The following is a 17,528-nucleotide window of genomic DNA, read 5'->3' on the forward strand; positions in this document are numbered from 1 at the left end:
TTCAAAAGGCCCATGTAATATAAATTAGAAACCTTCTATAGAATGAACAGAACCTGAAAGATTTGAATTTACGATTTGCTATTGGTATTAGAGATATTTAATGTAGTTATACCTTTTGTCTTATTACATGTAATGTAATATTATTTACATAGTTGTAGCTACCCATGCTTTCTTTTAATTAGTTTCATATGATGAAATACTTTAAAACAGTTCACCTATTCTTAATCAGAGCTAACTGGTTAGTAGCCTATAGCCAATACCAGGTTCATTCTATTTTCTGAATAGAATAGGCCTCATTGCTTCTGAATCCAAAATAATTATTTTTCTTGCTCAGTAGTATATTTGAAAACCAATTATGACAGTAATGCTTGTTTATCACTCTCCATAGGCAAAATGTGTCTGGAAGCATCCTCCAGGGGATGAAATTTACCGTAAAGGTTCAGTCTCAGTATTTGAAGTAGATGGGAAAAAGAACAAGGTAACTGTGTAAATGGAGTGGATTTCAGGAAGGAAGAGAGCTTGGACATTTTGTAAGCCACTTGTAGGCCATGCAAGTGGCTTTGCTAGAAATTTTTCATCATGGTTGCTAATCACTCTCAAACATCTCACTCCATGCTGGTCCAAAGGTGCTTTTTCAAGAGGCAAGGATTTATGTTTCTTACAGACAGAGACTTATTTGTCCTCAGAATCACTTGAGTAATGCAAATGGGTGTGGAGCCTCTTTGGAATTGTTGAAAGGACTATGTTGTAGACTGGAGATAGATAATGTCGTATTCCCCCCCCCCCCTTGAGAGAGAGCTGTTCAGTTTTAACATAGATGGCCTCTTTGACCAGCTTTCTGCAAGGAACATAAATCCTTCCATTCCCCACCATGAAGTCAGAGCTGAAGAAGCTTCTTGGATGTAAAGTGAAATGTCTTCAAAGAAAAAATAAGAAAGTCCAGTCGCCTCTTGAAAAAGTACCTTTGGGACATCCATGGCCTGGATGACTGAGAATCTCCATAGTCATCCATACAGCTGCTTATAAAGGATTGGAGCAGAATTAGAAAGGTAAACAAGGTGGTGGCAATCCTGGGTTATACCAATTCATTGCAGATATGGTTCATGTTTTTGTTTATTCAAAGTTAAAAAGGAACTTCTGGGCCTTTGGGGACACTCACATAACACCTGTGCAAATCCTTAAATCATCCATTTCTTTCAGGGCTGTGCAGCTGCTTTCTACCCTTACAGCACAATCCTAGGACAATAGATATTTGAAACTGCTACTCACCAAATATTAAATAAATGCAGGGGGGGGGAGTGGGGATTTGGGGTCACTATTGCTTGGTCTGCAACAATCTTTAGAATACTAAGAAAGCTCTACTACTTGGTTATCCATAGATAGTTTTTTTTTTGTTCAGTTTGTATGGACTTTATCGTGTGATAAGTATTGGGAGGGTAGATCACCTCTTGTTAATAAATCTTGTATAATATTAATATCTTGATTCTCTTTCTGATTTTTTTTCCAGATATATTGCCAAAATTTGTGCCTCCTGGCAAAACTCTTCTTGGACCATAAGACTTTGTATTATGATGTTGAACCATTTCTTTTCTATGTCATGACAGAAGCTGATAACACAGGATGCCACCTAATAGGCTATTTTTCCAAGGTCAGTAATAATTACATGGGATCTATTCCACTAGTAGGGCTTTGTGCATCAAAACAGTATGATGATGCCTACATTTCCCTAGCTCAACATTTGGAAACAAGGACGGTTAGAGGTAGAGTACTTGCTAAAGGAAAAAAATTGCTTATGTTAGGATTGAAATTTCCAGGCTACTTTCTAAGCTTTGTTAAACGATCTACAACTTTACCAACCTATGAATCCATTAGATTAATTGAATTATCAGTAACAATCATATAAGCATCAGGAGAACCAGATTGGTTCTGGTTAAACTGGTCTGACAGAATTGATTTATTCAGTCTGTTTATCTAGAACTGATTTATCATAAATTTCATACGTCTGTGAAGATTCTCAATCGTCCAGGTCATGATTGTCCCAAAGATGCTTTTCAAAAGAAAACAGGACTTTTTTCCTTGTTATGAACTGAAAGAGTTTCAGAACAGAAGAAGTTTCTTGGATGAGAAGTGAAACATATTCAAGGAAAAAAGTCTAATTGCCTTTGAAAAGTGCCTTGAGAACATAAGTTTCATAGATTTTCCTCTGTTCTAACAGATATCTACCATGTTTCCCAGAAAATAAGACCTGGTCTTTTTTTTTTAATCCAAAAGTGGCACGGGGTCTTATTTTCAGGGGGTGTCTTTTCCACTCACCTTATGGCAGCGGCACCGACAGCTGCATCCAGGCGGCCCACTTCTGCGGCCAAAGGAGCAGCTCAGAATGGAGCTCAGGCCTGTATTTCATAGTCAGAGGCGTTTCTGGAAGGCCTCTGCAGCCGAGCACTGAGCTACAGAGTGAATCCATAGCTTGGCTTTTAGCTGCAGAGGGCTTCTGGAAAGGCCTCTGACTACAAAATGCAGGCCAGGGGACATCGCAGAAGTGGGCTGGCGAGGAGAGGCAGATGTCGATTCATGGGAGGCCTAGTAAGTGGGTACAGGACTCGTGGGGCAGCTCCAGCCCCTCACCCTAGCTTGATTTTTAGGCATGCGCCTCGCCTAAAATTAGTGCTTAGTTTTGGGGTAACAAAAATCAAGCTAGGGGTAGGTCTTTTGGGGAAACAAGGTAGCAGGCTGCCTTTAAAGGATTTTGATAATCTAGTCCAGGGGTAGGCAACCTTGGCTCTTTTATGACTCGTGGACTTCAACTCCCAGAATTCCTGAGCCAGCCAAGGTTGCCTACCCCTGATCTATTCTAACAAATATACCAGCTAAGTCTTCTTCCCTGCATTGTTGATTGAAGAGTATTGAGGAACAAATGAAATAATAGTGTGAAATGGAAAGGCAAACTAATATGTGCTGAATATCTTTATCAATCATTATTTTTTTGAATTGATGAATGCAATCTAAGCAGGCCAGTTTGGATTTTCTCCTTGTTTGGAAATGGGAAGTCATTTTTCAGAATGATGTGCAGGATTTGGATTTCATGTAAGACAAAAATTATGCAAATTGACTGTTAAGATTCCAAAACTTTTAAATTTTGCTTTGCACATGATGGTTATCTTAAATTAGTTTTCAACTTTACACACACACACACACACACACACACACTTTTGAATGTGAATGTATGCTTTTGGTTCTGTTTCTATGTTTTTTGGAAGCCTCATATTAGTTTAAATTGTTGGGGCAATCTATTACTCTCCTGAGATGTATCTCCCGATACCTGCTGTTTAGATCAGAGGCTACAGGTGTGGTTCCTAGAGACTTGGTCTAGTGATAAAATAGGAGAAGGTATTGCTACCCAGCCCATTAGTGAAAGTACTGATGCTAAATAGGTGGGGCCAAGGGATCACTGGTAAAGTAAGGGCAGAATAATTGATTAAGAAACTGGATACTCAGAACCCCAGAATCATCTGAAACTAAGGACAAGATATTTTGGAGAGTGGTTATTCAAACCAAACAAAGAAAAGTGTGATTTGTCTCACTATAAGTTGAGGTTCCAGAAAACATTATTTGGCATACCAAGGCAGAATGAAGGTGAGTATCTCATAATCATAGGCTTAATGGCCCCTGCTTCATTGGGAATATCTTCATTTATTTGTTTATTGTTTTGCTCAGATTTGAGTCAGTCTGTTATTAACTATATTTTTACATAATTCTTATGAAATACTAGCCTGAAATGCTACTTTGTTCAATTTTAGGAGAAAAACTCATTTCTCAACTATAATGTTTCTTGCATCCTGACAATGCCTCAGTACATGAGGCAAGGTTATGGCAAAATGCTTATTGATTTCAGTAAGTATATTTACTTATATATGTGTTGACAGTAGAAAATAATATTAGCCAGTAACAACTAATAATAAACATAGAGGTAGTCCTTGACCTACAATCATTGAAAGTTATACTACAACTAACCATTTGAAGTTATAACAATGCTGAATGAATGGTAGCTATGACTGGTCCTTGGAGTTCCAGCCATCCCAGCACCCTCGTGATCATGTAATCATAATCTGGACCCTTTCAGTCCATTTACGCTTAAGTTTGCAATCTTCCCAGTTGGCATTCCGGAAAGTCAACAGAGGAGACCGCAAGTTGCTGGGTTAAGTCTCCCCTGCCTGCACACCCTCCCCCAGCTTCTTTGCACTCACACCGTCCACTTGTGCACCCACCCCAAACAGTATGATGCCTCTAATGCATCTTTCCTAACCTACCTGGTGCTTCTCTAGTGGACTCTCCCTTTTTGTTTCAAACTCAGAATAAAAGTGGCCCATTTAAAATACTCTGTTTAAACCTCTCATGTTGGTTGCATGAACTCAAAATGGCTTGAGGATTTTGGCCACAAGTTCAACACAACAAGAATAAGTGGTGGCAGCCCATGCTACTTGCTTACTAGGAAGCCAGTGAGATTTGAAAGACATTTTTGAAACTTTTTTTAAAAAAAATCTATAAGATCAAATGGAAATAATGTCAGAGTGAATCAGATCTCAGCAGAGAAACTTGATCTTTGATTACATAAATAACAGCCCCGAGTTACTGAGCCAAAATAGAAGATACAGGTATCTAGTTGCTCACATTAGACATTGTGGGAGGATGTTGTGTTACTCTACGGTAGCTAAAAATTAGGAGGAGTGTGGTAGCACTTTTTCTAATTAACAAATATTCATTTGAGCATAAGCTTTTATGAACTACCGCTATGTTGGTTGCATACTCAATCCTGTTAATACAGCTTGTTGGTCTGAGAGGTGCTACTAGATTCCCCCGATTTTTATTGTTCATACTTTTTTTCCCATTAGCACCAATGGGAATTAATAGATATTTAATACTTTCTCCTGCCATTTTGAACTCAGAACACTCTACGCTCAAATGTTTTGCACATCCCTGGTAAGTACCAGAAAATATGACAGCACCCTCCCAAGTAATTGCTAGTGACTATTATTTGCTGTAACAACAAATCGAGACAGCTCTTAGTTTTTAAAGGTCATATCTTTTATATGCTGAAGAGTTCTCTAGAATTACAATAGAATCTAAACTTTGTAAAGCAATAAATAAATAACCCAGAAAGAATTTAGCTAATAGAAAGTTATACAATGATACCTGTAATGGCGGTCTAAAGCAACTGCTTAGAAATGTTAGCAGCAGTATCTTAGTACATTTAGAATCTATGAGAAGTTTGGTTTATAACATCTAGTCAGGCAGGTTGCGTCAATCCCAAATCATATCAGAGATTGAGAGCTGTTTGAGATATAATATTTTGATGTGTCAAAATATTTACAAAGAATGTTTATCTTTTTTAGTAGGGATACACCATTGCAGGTTCTGCATCAGAATTCTAATTTGCTGCCAAGCATTTATTGTAATAAAATGAAAGCATCCTTCTTGCATCTGATTTCTGCAGATCTAATATTCTAATAGTCTTCCATATTTACTCCCAAACTAATACATTGTATAGCAATTACTTCCATATTTACTTCCATCATGATAGATTGGATAGCAATTTCTGTACTGTCTGGTGTACTTTCAGACAGGAAGATTGCTAACTTGTCCCAGACAATTGAACTAGATTAAAATTTGCCTTGTGCACCTGCCTTTTATTTCATATGTGCTCTAAATTCAAGACATTTGAATTTTGGAGAGGTTTGAGCTCTCCAATCATGGGCTTACAGATCCATCTATGGAACTGTGGTAGAAATAGTCTAAAAATACCTCTAAGACCAAATTGCAAAAGTTTATGTGTGCTCTCTAAACAGGCTATTTACTGTCCAAAGTGGAAGAGAAAGTTGGCTCTCCAGAAAGACCCCTCTCAGACTTGGGACTTATCAGCTACCGTAGTTACTGGAAGGAGGTTCTTCTCCGTTATCTGCACAATTTCCAAGGCAAAGAAATCTCCATCAAAGGTGGGTTCTACTATTCTCCACTTTCTTTCCTTAATTTCTAACTCTCACTTCACTGTGGCCACACAGAACAATTTTTCTTAATTTACTTTTGCCATAAATGTCTTTCTTACCATGTTGCAAAAAAGAATGTATTTTAAAATGAATAAAACCTAAGAACCTATTGAGGAATAAATCAAGGTGTCCAGAGATTAAAAAGTCTGATAATCTCTCATTTATCTTTCATTGCTGCTTTCCCCTAGATGCTTTCTCCCCCATTCCTAATCCTTAGTTTTTATGCCTGTCCAATGAATCCCAAAATAATCTGAATCTAAATGGAGAATAAATAAATGCATGCTAGTACACAAATGTGTTGAAAAAGTTCCAGCCCAGTTACTTTAATCTATTTTTCTTCCTATAGGACAGCGGTTCTCAACCTGTGGGTCGCGACCCTTTTAGGGGTCGCATGAGCCTTTTGCAGGGGTTGCCTAAGACCATCGGAAAACACATACTTCCGATGGTCTTAGGCAGGGCTTGTCAACTGCCTTCTCTCCCTGCCCCCCGCTCCACCTCACTTGTTTGTGGAAAATATGGTGCTTGGCGGCAGTCTGCACAAACTCTACCAAATGTGCCCTGCAGGGGGCGAATGAAGAGCACAGGGGCAGAGCAAGGCCCCGCCCTCCCCAGGGAGTCATTGTACAGCAACCGGATTGACTTCTTCTCGTGCATGCAAGTCAGCGAAGGGGAGGCCGCCGCAGCACCCAACTCCTGCGCCCGTCAGCTGGCGACCCCCGAACTTGCGCTTGTCAGCCAGGAGGTCTGGTGACAGCTGCCGGTCTCCTTTGCCACCCCGCCTGTCCTTGACTCCTTCGCCCGTTCATGTCGAGCCTGCCGGGGCTTGACGGAAAGAGGGAGGGAAGGAGGAAGGGACTACTCCTCCTCTCCTAAGCTTCAAAGCACAATCGGCTTCCCAAGGGCGCCACAATCCTCACGAAAGCGGGGGAGGGGGGAGAAGCAAAGGGGGCGAGAAAGCTCGCGGCGGGCTCGGAGCATCTGTCAGCATTGGTGACGAGAAAGTCCCCACAAACCCAGGGAAGGGGTGGAGAAAAGGAGCCCCCTTTGGGAGAAAACCGCCACCTTCTTCTCCTTGGCTTTCTGCTCTTCTGTTCCTCCGCAGCCGGGCTGGCAAGCCTCTGCTGGCTGAAACTTCCTTTCCTTCCCTCCCTCTTGGTCTCTTCCTCCTTCCCTCCCTCTCCCATTGTCCCTTACTTCCTTAGTTCCTTTCCTTTGCCTCCCTCTTTGTCCCTCCTTCCATCCCTCTCCCCCTTGTCCCTTCCTTCCTTCCTTCCTTCCTTCCTTCCTTCCTTCCTTCCTTCCTTCCTTCCTTCCTTCCTTCCTTCCTTCCTTCCTTCCTTCCTTCCTTTCGCCTCCCTCTTTGTCCCTCCTTCCCTCCCTCTTTCCCCTTGTCCCTTTCGTCCTTCCTTCCTTCCCTCTTGTCCAGGATCGGGGCGAGCCTCTACAGCTGATCCGCGCTTCTTCACCTGTAGCTGCTCTCCTTGGCTCCTGCCCAGCAAACTTGCTCGAGCTTTGCTAGAAAACATGCCGCTTGCTAATTTAGCAGAAACGCGAATCAGCTGTAGCCTGGCGCTGATCCTGGAGCTTCTGCTAACTCAGCAAGTGGCATGTCTTTCAGCGAAGCTGAGCAAGTGTGCTGGGCGGAGCTCTCCTCTGTCTCTGCCTGTGCATAGGCAGGTTTGCCGGCAACAAAGCACCCAGCCACGTTGGCAGCCTATCCCCCTCCCCTTGTCCCTTCCTGTGCACGGAGGGGGGGAAGAAGGAAGGGACGAAGAGAGAGGGAAGGAATGAACAATGAGAGAGGGAAGGAAGGAAGGAAGGAACAATGGAAGGGAGGGAAGGAAGAAAGGGACAAAGAGGAAAGGAAGGAAGGGAGGGAGGGACAAGGGGAGAGGGAGGGAAGGAAGAAGAGACTAAGAAGGAGGTGAAGGAAAGAAGGAAGGAAGGGACAATGGGAGAGGGAGGGAAGGAGGAAGAGACTAAGAAGGAGGTGAAGGAAAGAAGGAAGGAAGGGACAATGGGAGAGGGAGGGAAGGAGGAAGAGACTAAGAAGGAGGTGAAGGAAAGGAAGGAAAGGAAGGGACAATGGGAAAGAGGAAAGGAGGAAGAGACTAAGGGAGGTGAAGGAAAGGAAGGAAAGGAAGGAAGGGACAGTGGGAGAGAGGGAGGGAAGGAGGAAGAGACTAAGAAGGAGGTGAAGGAAAGGAAGGAAAGAAGGAAGGAAGGGACAAAGGGAAAGGGAGGGAAGGAGGAAGAGACTAAGGGAGGTGAAGGAAAGGAAGGAAAGAAGGAAGGAAGGGACAATGGGAGAGAGGGAGGGAAGGAGGAAGAGACTAAGAAGGGGGTGAAGGAAAGGAAGAAAAGAAGGAAGGAAGGGATGAAGGGAGGGAAGAAAGGCAGGCACCCCCCCAGTCCCATCCCAGAGACCCACAGATTCCCCCCCCCCCACAGGCACTCTGTAACCTGAGTGATCACCTGGCCATGCCCCCTGGCCATTGATCACGTGACTCTGGGACACTGTGAACATCATAAGTATGAATCAGTTGTCAAGCATCCAAATGTAAATCATATGACCCTGGGGATGATGCAACAATCATAAGTGTGAAAAATGATCATAATTTGCTTTTTCAGTTCTGTTGTAACTTCCAACAATCACTAAGGGAATTGTTGTAAGTCGAGGACTACTTATACTTTCCCATTTTTTTTCCTTTTTTTTTTTTTGGTCAAGTTTTTGAACCCCCCCCTCCCGGGCCAGCTGGAGGGGGGGTTGGGGTCAGGAAGGTTGAGAACCACTGTTATAGGAAGAGAAAATGTGAAATACCTCCAAACAACAGCAGCTTAAAATACCTCCAAACAACAGCAGCTTAAAATTCCTCTCTCTATTTTGTCTTCTAGTACCAGAGAAGACATGATATCTCATAACTGCTGAATTTGTTTGATTCTGCTTCTGTGGCTCATCTAGATGAGCAAAGAGTTATGCAAAGCAGCTAATCCTTGACTGGAGAAAATCACATTCAGTCTTTTGCCCTCCTTCTGAAGGGCATGCTTTGAGATTATAAATTCTGAAAATTGTATATTTGTTCTTTTACAAAGCTATAGGAACTTGTCCTCTGGCTTCCAGTCTTTATGTGACTGGGCAGGAAACAGCATCAGTAGATCATCCCGTATATTTGTTTTATTAATAATAGACCCTTGTATCTCTTTATTCCAGAGATTAGCCAAGAGACAGCTGTCAATCCTGTTGACATTGTTAGCACTCTGCAAGCCCTTCAGATGCTCAAGTACTGGAAAGGCAAACACCTGGTCCTAAAAAGACAAGTAAGAGTTTGCCTTGCAATTTTGCATCTTTGTTTGGGATGTTGTTGGTACTGACTAATCTGAATTGGGGGGGGGGGATTGCTCTCCTGTCCTAGATATGCTGCATCAGAAAACAGGAGTCTGTATGCATTATCTAAGCAGAAAAATCTCTTGCAGGACTCTTTTCAGTTTTCCTGGGAACCATAGCTGGCTGAATATTGTTGGGAGTCCAATATTGGGGAGCTAAAGAGCTTTCCATTCATGTAAACATAAATCAAAGTAAACAATGGCTTATAGAATTTTTGGATAGCTGAAAAAAACAATATTTACATAGTGGCCTGTTTCCCTGTTTCTCTTTTGATACCTTAAACTGTTCACTCCCTGTGGTTGTGATTGGTACTGGTTCCATTTATTGTGTTTGCTTAAAAAAACAAGATATATATATATATGTTAGGAAACAAGATTATAAAACAATGAATAGGAGAGGCACAACATTACAAATGAAGAAATTGAAATATAGATGGTACCAATTAAAACTGGGATGTTTCATTTAGGACAAGGTGTGTATTCTTCCTTAAGCTGAGAATTGCCCTTGACTTTTGAATTCACATATTTGGAGACCAAATTCCAAGATAAATTGGATTTTATTTAAAAAGGCATTAACTCCTGTTAATAACTTTATGGGTACAGAATAGTGGTAAAAGAAAGTAAGTCTCATTGTGTTTGTTAATATTAATTCTTCAATATTTTTTGTTTACCTTTATGACTGCAGTATTAATTGGTTTGCATAGGTTCAACCAAGACTGAGCAGAAGATAAATGTTGTTTTATTTTTGTAGCTCTGGGTCATTTGGAAGAATTGCTCAGGTTTCTGAGTCACAGAGTCTAATAATAGCAACCAAGCACCCTCTTTCCTCCATAATACTGATGAACTTAAAAAAAAATTAATATACCAGAAATTAAGTTGTGTGTAGAAGAACTGTGAGATCTGTTCAGTTTTGGTGCTCAGAACAAATTCTTGAAAAACTGTATATAATTGTTATACAAGTGTCCTGGTGATAGATGTTTAGGTTCTGATTAAATAAAACAAAGCTGTTCTGGTCTAAGGCATTCTGGCTTATGAACAAAATGGCCATTTCATCAAATCTGTGGTGACCATGGAAACAGAAAACACAAATTATGACAAAATCAATACAGGTGAACACATTGTTTTCTAAAGCTTTCCTTTAATGTATTTTCTTCTATTTTATGCAACTAGGTTATTACAACTTCACTCTCTAAAATAGTAAGTCTGAAATAATGTGGTATCAATTTTCTACCTGTAGCAAAAATACAGGAAAATAGGATTCTTTCAAAATTAATCAGTCAGAGGACTTTTTTGGGATTTACACACAGAGGTTCTTACTTAAGAAAGCAGCGCTATTAAACTGTTCTTGTGAGATAAAACCATGCATGTGTTTATTTATACATATAGGCCACTTGACCAAGCAGCATTTACTTCTTCAGAGCTTTCTTAAACACCAGCAGGATTGGTGCTGATCTGACTTCAGGTGGAGCACTGTGCCAAAGGAGAGGGGCAATAGCAGAACTGTTTTAGTTTTCTTAGCTTGAAATTCCTGCCAGTATTAATTATAGTTATGTCTTCTGTAGATACATTTCCCCAAGCTTTTAACCTGCCTTTCTTTTTCCCCTACTCTTCTCAGGATCTTATTGATGAATGGATAGCCAAAGAGGCCAAAAGATCCAACAGCAATAAAATCATGGATCCCAGCTGTTTGAAATGGACCCCTCCCAAAGGCACTTAATTAACCAGTCTTTCAAAGAAGTGTGAACATCCCAATTATGTGCTGCCATCATCACCACTGTGGGTACTTTTTCATTTCCCAGCACTAGAAACATCCTTCCAGATCTTGGACATGTGATTGCTCTTGTTACCAGCTCTTCCCTTTCAGATATTTCTGCAGTGTTTTACTTTTTATAGAACATTTTCAACCAGACACCTTGTCCGTGAGGCAAGATTGAAAAAAATGAGAGTTCTGGACAATATTAACATGGCCTCAAGAAAGTGCAGTAAGATTTAGTTGCTCCTCCATCAGTTATTTGCTCCTAGTACAAAAACGGTTGGTTCTCACACTTTTAGTTTTATAACTTCTGTTTAGCCCTCTGAGATGTAGTTCACCTATGCAATATAGTGGAATAGCAAATGTGATGGAAAGGATCATATTTCTTCATTTTACTGATGGGGTAGTAGAAGGGCAGTAGAAAGATCAATTTTAAATTTCTCTGTTAAAAACAAAATAAAGCTAGTGGGGTTAGGGACAGATATTCTCATTAGTCCCATTTCTATACTAGCTTTCATTTGCATGTTTTTAATAGATAAGAGAGCACAAAAAAACAACAACAATCCTGTGCCTGTGTTCTGAAATGCTCCAATCTATTCTATTCATTTTACATTTCCCTGCCATTCTGCTGCATGTGTATATACAGTCTATATGTCCATGAGACTATTTCCTAACCACATGGTGACAAGGTACAAGTAAGAAATGATCCAGTGCTTCCTGGAATCCTGAATTGCTTCTGGATGTGCAAATTTCTCACATTTATTTGCAGAACCTAAAACTTTTTTGATCTTGACACCTGTGTATTCCAACATTTTCATCAAAATATTTTTCCACTTCAGTCCACCAAAAGAGTTGATGGGCAAGGAAACTCCAAACAGGCTTTGATTTCTGAGAATAGGAATGGTCTTACAATTCTGGATACAGGGTATCAAAAGCAATGAGTCAGTCCTCTGTGAATTGGATTTTGTGGCTGGGATACTTAGGTCTGTGAGGGGGAGATATCAGGCAGGAAAGATGCCACATTATTATCTGGTCTTGATAGCATGCCTAAATGGAAAGACGATGCCATCACTCAATCTGTTGTAATTTTGGAGAAGTGACTTCCAATACACTCCAAGAGTCAATTAAATTAACTTGGTGGGGAAAAAAATGTAAGATCAATATTTGAACCTTGGCATAGCATCCTCTTACTAATTTGGCATAGCTCATCATTTTGGATTAGCTGTTTTAAGGCTCCTATGCTTGAAGCCCAAGGAATATAGAAACACATTTCATCAGCTGGTGAGGGGCACTGCTCTTTTTGCCAAATTATTCCTTTGCAGTACATCGCTAAAACATTTGGCAGTTTTGTGATTTATTATTCAATTTGTGAAGTTGCTGGATATATTGGTGCCAGGCCTTGAGGAAATTCGTTGTGGCTGAATGAATGTAGTCTTTATGATGGCTTGTATTTTTTGGCCCAGCATTGGCAATTTGCAGATTTTCCCTGCCAATGAGACTGTCTTGGTCTGATAATTTTCTTACTTTTTTTTCAAGCAATCTGTAAGGAGATTGATAGTTTCAGCTATGCTCCATAAATGAATGTTGAGAGTTGGCTCAGAAGGCAGGTGGATAGTTAATGGGCATTTTTGAAATAATTTTTATTGTTTTACAAATGAAAAATAAAGTCTATTATACAAGATTACCCAAAGATAAATTTTAATCTCATTTAATCTCATTTTAAGATTTGATAAGATGTTTATCATAAGATGACTCCAGCATTTTAAAATTTGGACAAATTGAAAATAAAACTTCAAAAACAATTATAATAGATCTCCAGCATCAGTTGCATAGCAAGCATGCCCATTTCAAACGAGAATGTATTCATCTTTTAAATACAGTCTTTGATTCAAGGGAATCCTCAATCAGTAATAGATAATACTTACTTATAATGGCTGGGAAAAATGGAAGAGAGGAATCAGAGCATTTTGTCCAATGGATGGAAATTTGTAAATTGTTAAGAGTAAAACTCTTGTCCATTGTAAGTTAGGTGCTACAAGTATTTTAGTTTGCCTATTTCTAAAACCTCAATCTTCCTATATTACAAAAAGGAAAACTCTGGCTACTCTGCTACACTATTATCTGCCGTTTTCAGTTTTGTATAGGTGGTAATGTATACATAAAGAATTGGACTACCAATAGTCTTTGTAAGGCTTCTTTCCCTTTTGCATGTATTATTGGTGTGAAATTACATCTCAGCTCCTGGGCTGTGTCTCTGCAATCTCTGCTGCATTGGGTTGCTCTACTAGCCAATCACTTGGCCACAGATATGCCTGATATTATACAATAATATCCCAGTATTTGAGGTGGGAACCTTTTTCCAAATGAGATACAGAATAACCTGGCACTGGGAGTACACTTACATGCAGCAGATCAAAGTAGCCACAATGGAGATTAACGGGTGATTGTGCGCACTCCGGCTTGAAGTATGGACATTTATATCCTGGGTTTGATCTTGAGAATGCTTCCTGCGCTTAGGCAGTGATTTGTTTTTCTTTCTGACATGGTGGACTATGCAAAGAGAAGGGAAGTTTTATTTGTTTGGGGGCTGCAGAAAAATGGGCTTGTGTATTCTGCATTCAAAGTGCAGTTTCCACGAAAGGAGGAGTGTGGGTTTTAATGGTAATGTTTGGTGACATATATGAAGATAGTTATCCATACAACTATCCCTTTCACTCCTACCTAGCATGCAATTGTCAATAGTAGACACCTGCATGACATACAACTTCTTTTCAACTGAATATTTCTTTAAAAAAATGTCCTTTTGTCCCCCATCTTGAGAAAAACAGACTTGTTCAATTTCCACCAAGGATTTTTAGATAACAATTCCTATATGTTGGTTCCTGTGTTTAGTTCTGCCTTTTTATTGCCATCCTCAGTCTGCAAGATTTCTATTTCTGAATATTGTCTGGCAATTGTTCTCAGCTTCTAGATTATTGCAAAAAATGGGGTAATGCTCTTGTGACAAAGGGAGGCTCCTGGTTGTTCTTGTACAGAAGCAAAACTGTTTTCCTGGATATTTTAGAATATGCTATCAATGTATCAACTTCTCAATAAAGCATGTTCTCCGCTCTCACTTTCTTCTCAAGTATTATTCTGAAAGGATTACTTGGGAGGAATTGACCTCTAAGCGACATTTTCTAGGCACTACTTGCCCTTTGAACCAATGTAAGGGATAGTTTAAATCACTTCTTTCATTTGTTCAATTTCAGTTGTATATTCTACATTGCACATTCAAGGGACCAATAGGAAAACCAGTTGGGAAGGTTCATTGCTGATTTTCAAGCACAGATTTTGCATATGAAGTCTTGGCATGCAAGCTCCTTGAAATCTCAGTTGGAAAGTTGAGGAAATAAGTCAGAAAGTCCATACTAGTAGTTTGTTTGAATGGATCAGTTGTTGACTACTAGACAATGTAGTTTGCTTTGATCCTCTATTTTCTTCTTAGGCTATTGATGGCCAAGGATAACTCTGTTGAGAGACTGATGGCAGGTGTCTCTGCCCTTTTTCAGATCAAAGAACATGAATTGCCTTTTGATGAATCAGGAATGGGCTCTGGATGAAAACCAGATTAAATTGCTTTTTTGATTATATACTGTTCAAAGTCAGTTAGATTGGTTTACCAATATTATAAATAAACAGATTTTGAAGGAATCTTGCTATCCTTGACTTATAACCATAAATGAGCCCAAAATTTCTGTTGCTAAGCAAGACAGTTAAGTGAATTTTGCCCCATTTGCTATCTTTCTTGCTGAATTTGTTAAGTGAATCAATGCAGTTGTTAAATTAGTAACAGAGTTGTTAAGTAAATCTGGCTTCCCCATTGATTTTGCTTGTCAAAAGGTCACAAAAGGTGATCACATGACTCCAGGGCACTCCACCCATCATAAATATGAAACAGTTGCTAACCAATTTTTGATTGTGCGACTCATGGGTTCTACAGTGGTAAGTGTGAAAAAAGATCATAAGTCCCTTTTTTTCTCTGCCATTGTAACTTTGAATGATCACTAAACAAATGGCTGTAAGTTGAGGACTACCTGTACTACAAATCATTTTAGTATAATTTTCCCAGTTGCCTTTTTTCTTTTTGTTATTTGCTGAAGGAAAAAAATGAAGACGGGCCCATTTATTGGCTAATATGTTTTATCCTAAGTTGTTGCTCTACAAAAGAAGGGAAAGCACATGACTAGGGCATCCAATATACAAGGGGTGTCAATCTGGTGCCCATGGGCTGGATGTGTCAGGCACTGGCCCCGCCCACCCTGGCTCCGCAAAGGCAAAAAACATCACAATATGTCACAATGTATCATGATCGAGTTTGACATCCGTGCAATATACTATATAGCAAATAATCAATAAGAAGAAACAGGGACTCGAATATATGTTAAGAATGTGAAGGCGAGAAAGACATGTATAAAGCAGAGGATCCTTCTTAAAAAGATACTCATAACAGAAGTAGCTGGTAACTGGGCTTGGGTTGGCTAGTGGATGGGAGGGGAAGGATAAACCCAGGGGTCAGAATTAACTTAGTATTGGCCAACTGATTTCTTGCACAAATAAAGAAAAAACATCTTCAACTTCATGCAGTAATTATAAAAAAGGTTAATTGAATGTCCAATGAATGAGTGTAGTCTAATAATACATACCAAATATATTTATAATAGACAGACATATTAATGATATTTAAACAAACAGCACAAATATTTACATGTGAAAATGATGACTGTTAACCATATTTACGTGATTAAAGCATTACACAGACATCACCTGCAAATTAAAAGCTAATAAAATGAAATCAAAGATTTATTATAGATCAGAGGCCTTTTTTTAAAAAAAAAAATCATTCTTGGTCTCTTAATAAGTGGAATATCTTCAGAGCCAATGAAAAGATGTGTTTTACAGGCCATTGGAATAATCAGTGGTTTATTTTCAGTCAGACACAACAGGATTCTTTCACCTCATATCCACATAAAACAAAACATAGCCAGTATTAGGATTGTTGGGAGTTTTACTTCTGCAACTTCTGGTGGGCTATGAGAATCACCATTTTCACTGAATATCTAGGCAGCTTGCAGTTTGAGACCACATATGGCTTCCAAGTCCTTTTCTTCATCCTTGGGGCCAAACCTATCTACAGGCTACAGTCAATACAAGATGATGGATGCAATGATGGGATTGAGACTCGACATGTTATTTTTTATCTGCAACCCACATAATGTTGGCCATTCCTGCTTGGAGTACTATTTGTCCATAATTGCTGAAAATTGACCAGATTTGAAGGGGATAAGAATATGCTTTCAAGCATACAGGGATGCTTAAGTAACATCTATTATCAACTCCTCAAAGCAAACACAAGGTATGTTTAAGCAATTTGTGTAAACAACTATTCCATACATTCATGTATCCTCCCTCCCTCCCCTCCCTCCCTCCCTCCCTCCCTCCCTCCCTCCCTCCCTCCCTCCCTCCCTCCTTTCCTTCCTTCATTATTTTTACAAATAAGGCAATGAACGTATCCAACACACATTTCTTCTATTTTAGGGGGCAAGCACAGTTAGGATACATGTGATTGGTGAATAATTTGAAAAGGAATACATATTTCTTCCATGCATTCTTCTATATCAATTTGATTTGTTTAGCTTTGGCTTCTGTGCTATGTAAATTCAACCATCATGATTGGTAAATCATGATGTAATGTTGCATCAGTGACAGGATACATGTACCATAAGTCATTGTTTATTTATAATTTATTGAATTTAGTGTACTCAATATCTACAATACACTAAAACAACTATATTTACAAGCTACAGAGTTGACATCATATCACACGTATCAAAAATTGAAAAGGAATCACATTATGGTTTAGTCTAATGTGTACATTCAGTCATGTTTTTTTCAGCAAACCATCTTAGTTTATCATAATAAGTGAACTCATCTGTTGGTGTGTTTGTTTGCTTCCCTGTGTGTGTATGTAATATCTTTGAGTAGGAGGTAAAAAGCAGGAGCTTTGAACAGCCTTTGGTTTGGGAAGTTGCCTCCAAGAAGGTTAAAAATAGCTTCTGCAGGGAGCAGTTATTCTGGAAGAACATTTTGTTCTTTATTACTTTTTTAAATGTTAGGGTTTTTTCTTCCTGTTTTCTTAACCTCTTGCTTTTTCAGTCTGCCTCTTCAGCATTGCTCAAAATTAACAACCCATCAATCTATTTGCATTGCTGCTAAATCTGGTACATTAGACGTTTGCCAGGATGCACCTGGTTTTAAAATATTTGTTCACAAATAAACATTTTCTTTAAGTAAGGATTTCTATTAAACAA

The 17,528-nt window shown here is 39.4% G+C and overlaps 1 protein-coding gene across 3 annotated transcripts in view; it reads left to right on the plus strand.

Moving 5' to 3' along the window:
- KAT7 (lysine acetyltransferase 7) overlaps positions 1 to 14,293 on the plus strand; it is a 38,703-nt gene extending 24,410 nt beyond the window's left edge. For 2 of the 3 annotated variants that reach the window (XM_039333190.1, XM_039333189.1), the window contains 6 exons: positions 389 to 478; positions 1,508 to 1,648; positions 3,798 to 3,891; positions 5,844 to 5,990; positions 9,253 to 9,359; positions 11,041 to 14,293. In XM_039333190.1, the coding sequence (XP_039189124.1) occupies positions 389 to 478; positions 1,508 to 1,648; positions 3,798 to 3,891; positions 5,844 to 5,990; positions 9,253 to 9,359; positions 11,041 to 11,142 (681 nt within the window). In that variant the 3' untranslated portion in view covers positions 11,143 to 14,293. The other variant, XM_039333191.1, reaches the window with a different exon arrangement.
- Positions 14,294 to 17,528: the final 3,235 nt, after the last annotated feature.

The sequence above is a fragment of the Crotalus tigris genome, unplaced genomic scaffold (genome assembly GCF_016545835.1).
Source record: "Crotalus tigris isolate CLP2741 ecotype Arizona unplaced genomic scaffold, ASM1654583v1 scf7180000024472.5447098, whole genome shotgun sequence".
NCBI lineage: Eukaryota > Metazoa > Chordata > Lepidosauria > Squamata > Viperidae > Crotalus > Crotalus tigris.